Source organism: Penaeus chinensis, chromosome 35 (genome assembly GCF_019202785.1).
Source record: "Penaeus chinensis breed Huanghai No. 1 chromosome 35, ASM1920278v2, whole genome shotgun sequence".
NCBI lineage: Eukaryota > Metazoa > Arthropoda > Malacostraca > Decapoda > Penaeidae > Penaeus > Penaeus chinensis.
Window position 1 is genome coordinate 24,412,194 of NC_061853.1, and position 5,000 is coordinate 24,417,193.

Sequence of the window (5,000 nt, forward strand, 5' to 3'; positions counted from 1 at the left end):
TTAACCCAAAGCTGAAGGGCATGGCATGTACGTACATGGTATGCCCACTTTGAGTTTACTTTATGAATTGTTTTTACATATAGATGGCTACACTTGTAGAAAGTCACTAAAGAGCCAATTATGAGTACTGCCTGTCTCGCCCGTTTACCCTTTTCCTTGATTTACGAAAATACTTTACATTATCTTCTTTTGCTGTTACGAATGTTTTTAACATTAGTATAATTATAATGTCTATATAAAAATAACACCATTGATACTCATAACATTAGTAAAAAATAAGTTTTTCCTGTCAATTCAAGGAAAGGTGAAATCAGGTAAGGTCACAAGGTCTACTAATTGACTCCTTTGTGGCTAAGCACTAGCAGAACCATCTATGTGCAGACATATTTCACAAAAAATAAAAAATGAGCACAGCATTTTCTCCAGCAGCATGCCTTAAACCCTCTGCAGTTCAGGAGTGTAATGGTCTAACAAACAGAACAATTTTCTAAACCTATAACCATATGTATTAAATTTCAGCATCAAAAGATCAACCTTTACTTTTGCAATGACAGATAAACTAAAACCTCTGAGAATCTTACATGGGGGAGGGCTCATCGCTGGGTTATAAGGTGGTGGCTTTTGATCCATGCTGTCTGTCAATGAATCACTAAAACACCGAATTCAATGGTCACCAGTCTGGAAAAAAAACAAAAGAATGAAAGGGTAACCAAGACCCTGATTTTTTCTAAAATTATGGCATGTTTCTCATAAAAAATATAATGACTCTGGCTACATAACAACAGTAGGTAATATTAGTGTATGTATAAAAACTGCAGATCATATTGGCATGCACATCTTCCTAACTGGCAAAAAGTCTAATGCATGAATGCCTTTTCAAATCCAACTACTTCTGTTTCACATGTACAGTACCTATATACATGTATGGCAACCTTAAAAATAAGATTTACAGTTCAACAAAAGCTAATTATTTCGAGTCACAATGATGACACCATACGACTTACTACTGATTACAACTAAAACATTCATTGTATTAGTATTCGTGCTCTTCTTTTATATATAGCCAATGTTCCATGATAAACTCATGACTGTTTTCTAAATGTATTAATGGAAAACAAATCAGTGAGTTGGGAAGAAAAGAAAAGAAAGAAAGAAAGAAAGAAAGAAAAAAAGAAAGAAAATCAACAGAGGTATCATCCTGTTGATTTAACTTGGTACTACTTTATTTTCTGTACATTATATTTGAAATTTTGATCAATGGCTTAAATAGTCACTATAATCTAAATTACAATATCTAAATATCAAACCATTATAGAGCTAGAGAAAATACAATAATCATTAACGAAAGTAGGGTTATAAACGATAACCCTTGCAATAATTCGCCTTAGTAGGCATGCATCTAAACAGCAGCAAGAAAAAGGGTAAAACTACCACTTTAGGCTGACAAAACAAAATCAATAGTATTTGATAAACATAGTACAGATACCAAAGTTAGGTGGTGAGGGCACAAAATATGAGTGAGGAGGAAAATAAAGAAAAGAAAATACAAAGAAAGAAAGACTTAAATGACATATATCCATACCCTACTGTAAAATCAGACCCTGTTCCCTGCCAACCAACCCTGCTGCAATTATATAACAAACAAACAACAACTTTAACCCTGGTATTTTAAAGTATTGCAAAATACAGATACACCAGTATAAAGTGCTAAAGCATAGTAGCCCTGCAGGGAAAGAGGATAGCTAAAATGTTCACAATTTGTTCACTGACAAAAACTTGCAAATACTATTTAGCATTTTAACAACAACATGGCACAACACCTACTAGTCTACTGTGATTATATTTTATTAATTTTTCTTAGATGCAGATTGCTCCATAAGAACTTTGAAACCAAGTAAGATTTTAATTTCTACTTCTTGTTGCTATTAGCACTGATTATTATTCCAATGGTAATAATAATAGTAATGATATTAACATCAGAAGAAAGCAACCGATCAAGGCCATTCAACCATAGTCTCTAGAGAGTGCCAATTTCAGGAAGCGATGAAACACAAAAATGTGCCGACCACCTGTCTAAAGTACTGTGAGTCTGAGATGTGCTGGCAGAATTAGGAATGTTTACATTTTCTCTTTTTAAATTGGGGTTTACTCTTTTTTTTTGTTATCAAATAAACAAGATAGAGAAAATTTGGTATTTGTTTTAACCCAATGCCGTCGGGGAAAATGAACAAAAAATGGGGAAAATGCTGTGCCCATTTTCTATATTTTTTGTGAAATGTCTGCTCATAGATGGCTCTGCTAGTGCTTAGCCACAAAGGAGTCAATTAGTAGACCTTGTGACCATACGTGATTTGAATTGGCGGGAAAAACGTGTTTCTTACTAGTGCTATGGATATCGATGGTGTTATTTTTATTATAAACATTATAATTATTATAATGATTTTTAATATTAGTAACAGCAAAATAAGATAATGTAAAATATTTCGTAAATCAAAGAAAAGGGTGAACGGGCGAGACGGGCAGTACTCCTAACTGGCTCATTGGTGACTTAGTACAAGTATAGCCATCTATGTGTACAAACAATCAAACAAGTACTAACAGTGGGCAAAGCACGTGTCTACCCGTCGTATCCGTCGGCAAGGGGTTAACATAAATCTACAATACTTCTATCAGACTGAAGGCAGAGAACGTAATGAATTAATACTATACAATGATTTTTGTCTCTCAAAACACTGACAGAGCCTACCAGATGGGTCATAATATAGTAAACACTACAAAAATAAGACGAAATGCTAAATGATCTCCAGTATTACAAGGGAATGAAAGAAACCATGAAAGGCTGTGACATGTTATCCACTCAGGAGTGCCAGACATTTTGGCATAAGTGCCTGTGCCTGTCTTGGGGCCAAGTTAGTAGATCTACTCTTGTTTCTGATTGGTCTAGATTTCCTGCATTTACACAGGAGCAGATATATTACTGTAGATTAATATACCAAAAATTATCAGCGTAATTACTTTAAGATTTAAGCATTTATATTACCATGACAAAAAAGATCACAGTGCCATATTCAGAATATAACAGAACATTTATATAATGAGTGGGTTAGGAAAGCCCTGAAGCTCACACAGTATTATCCAGATATTTAAATATCACTTTTACATAACTCATTTCTTTATAGAAGTCAGGCACTCCTAAATTTTATCACGGAAGTTCAGTACTTCCAAATTTCTTATATGGAATTTGGGCATTTTGACTTAGAATAATTTCACAATACCAACAAACCTTGTTGTATAATTCCGCCAAACAGACAATGCTTACTAACCGTGCTGAATAATTCTACAGACGACATATGGCACTGAAATATTTGCTAACATAACTCAACACTAATGACAAGATCCCCAAAATGACAGAAACATTAATATCATCATAAATACCTTCTAAATACTTCCAACAATGAATGAAATACAAGAAAAAGTAAGCCAACAGAAGCTTAATTCCCTAGAAAAATCACATGACTCGCATGCCAACACCTACAAAATGCATGACAAGTCAGGCACAAGAGGGGGAAAAAAATCAAAACAAAACAAACCCTCCTTATGTTCAAACAAAAACCTCCACATCACGTTAAGCCCACCTACCCAACCCACACACTCACATACCCACTTAATCCCAACAAAACACCGATACCTACCGAGCAGCTTCTCTCTCTCTCTCTCTCTCTCCCGTTGACGCAGCTCGAGTGTTATCTAGCGCTTCCGACTTCAATTCCGCAGACGTGAGAATCCGCCTGCTGTCATATGATCGTGACGGGAGGGCTTCGCGGACGGCGGGGGAGGGACACTCGGGGCCTGCGGGGATAACGCGGGTTTGTAGTTTGGCGTTTGGTCCACAGATGGCGGGCATCGGGAGGCGTGGCGGTAAGTAGGTTTTATGTGTTCTTTACTCGCTTTTGGAGACGTGTTTCAATTTGGTGATGTTGCTGTTCATGAGGATGATACTAAGGAATATCATAATGATCAGGGTAATGATTGTCATTATTCTACCACTAACGCACAGTATGCTTATAATACTTATACTGGCTATCTCGCTAATGCGTACATGCATACATACATACATACATACATACATACATACATACATACATACATACAAACACACATATATATTCATAGCTATCTGTATATATATATATATATATATATATATATATATATATATATATATATCTGTGTGTGTGTGTGTGTGTGTGTGTGTGTCTGTATGTATTTCTGTCTCTCTCTATATATATACACACACATGAGCGTAAGTGTCAATGCAGTTACACTTAATGCAATGAAAATGCATTAATTTATAAATAAAACGAAATGCTATAGAGCGCCTGAAAATAGACAATAATTTCTAGACCGGCAACTCAGGACAAAGGCTGCCTTTGGCCACGACGCAGTTGCTGTTCCTTCTACGTTCCTTCATCAGCTGACTCAAACATACACAAAAGTAGATTTCTAAGAGTATACATACATTAAATAAAAATATATTTTATTTAGTTTGAAATATTTGTTAATATGTAAGATTTTTTATAGGTTTTGGTTTATATACGAGGCACGATTAATCTGCTACGAATAGGGATTTATAATTATAAAAATGTCAAGTATTTTAACTTTGTTCAATAAATAAAACCTTAAATGTTTGAGAATAAGTTTACATGTAGTTTGATGTACAATTACCATATTACTAATAACCTAGTTGAAATCAAACTAAAACGACATGCAGTTGTTGGTACTTGTTAGGTTTTAGGACATGTGTGATTGCACAACCTTATGAAAGGATCGTGTATCGTGTAAACGACGCTGGAAACAACTGCGCACACACACACACACACACACACACACACACACACACACACACACACACACACACACACACACACACACACACACACACACACACACACACACACACACACACACACACACACACACACACACACACACACACACAC

The 5,000-nt window shown here is 35.4% G+C and overlaps 1 protein-coding gene across 1 annotated transcript in view; it reads right to left on the reverse strand.

The window, feature by feature from the left end:
- The window catches only part of LOC125044279 (brain protein I3-like), a 10,674-nt gene extending 6,824 nt beyond the window's left edge, over nucleotides 1-3,850 (reverse strand). Inside the window, exons 1-2 of the mRNA XM_047640865.1 lie at nucleotides 3,693-3,850; nucleotides 582-678 (exon numbers count right to left, since the gene is read on the reverse strand). Of these exons, the coding sequence (XP_047496821.1) occupies nucleotides 582-630 (49 nt within the window). The 5' untranslated portion in view covers nucleotides 631-678; nucleotides 3,693-3,850. The remainder of the gene's footprint in view (nucleotides 1-581; nucleotides 679-3,692) is intronic.
- Nucleotides 3,851-5,000: the final 1,150 nt, after the last annotated feature.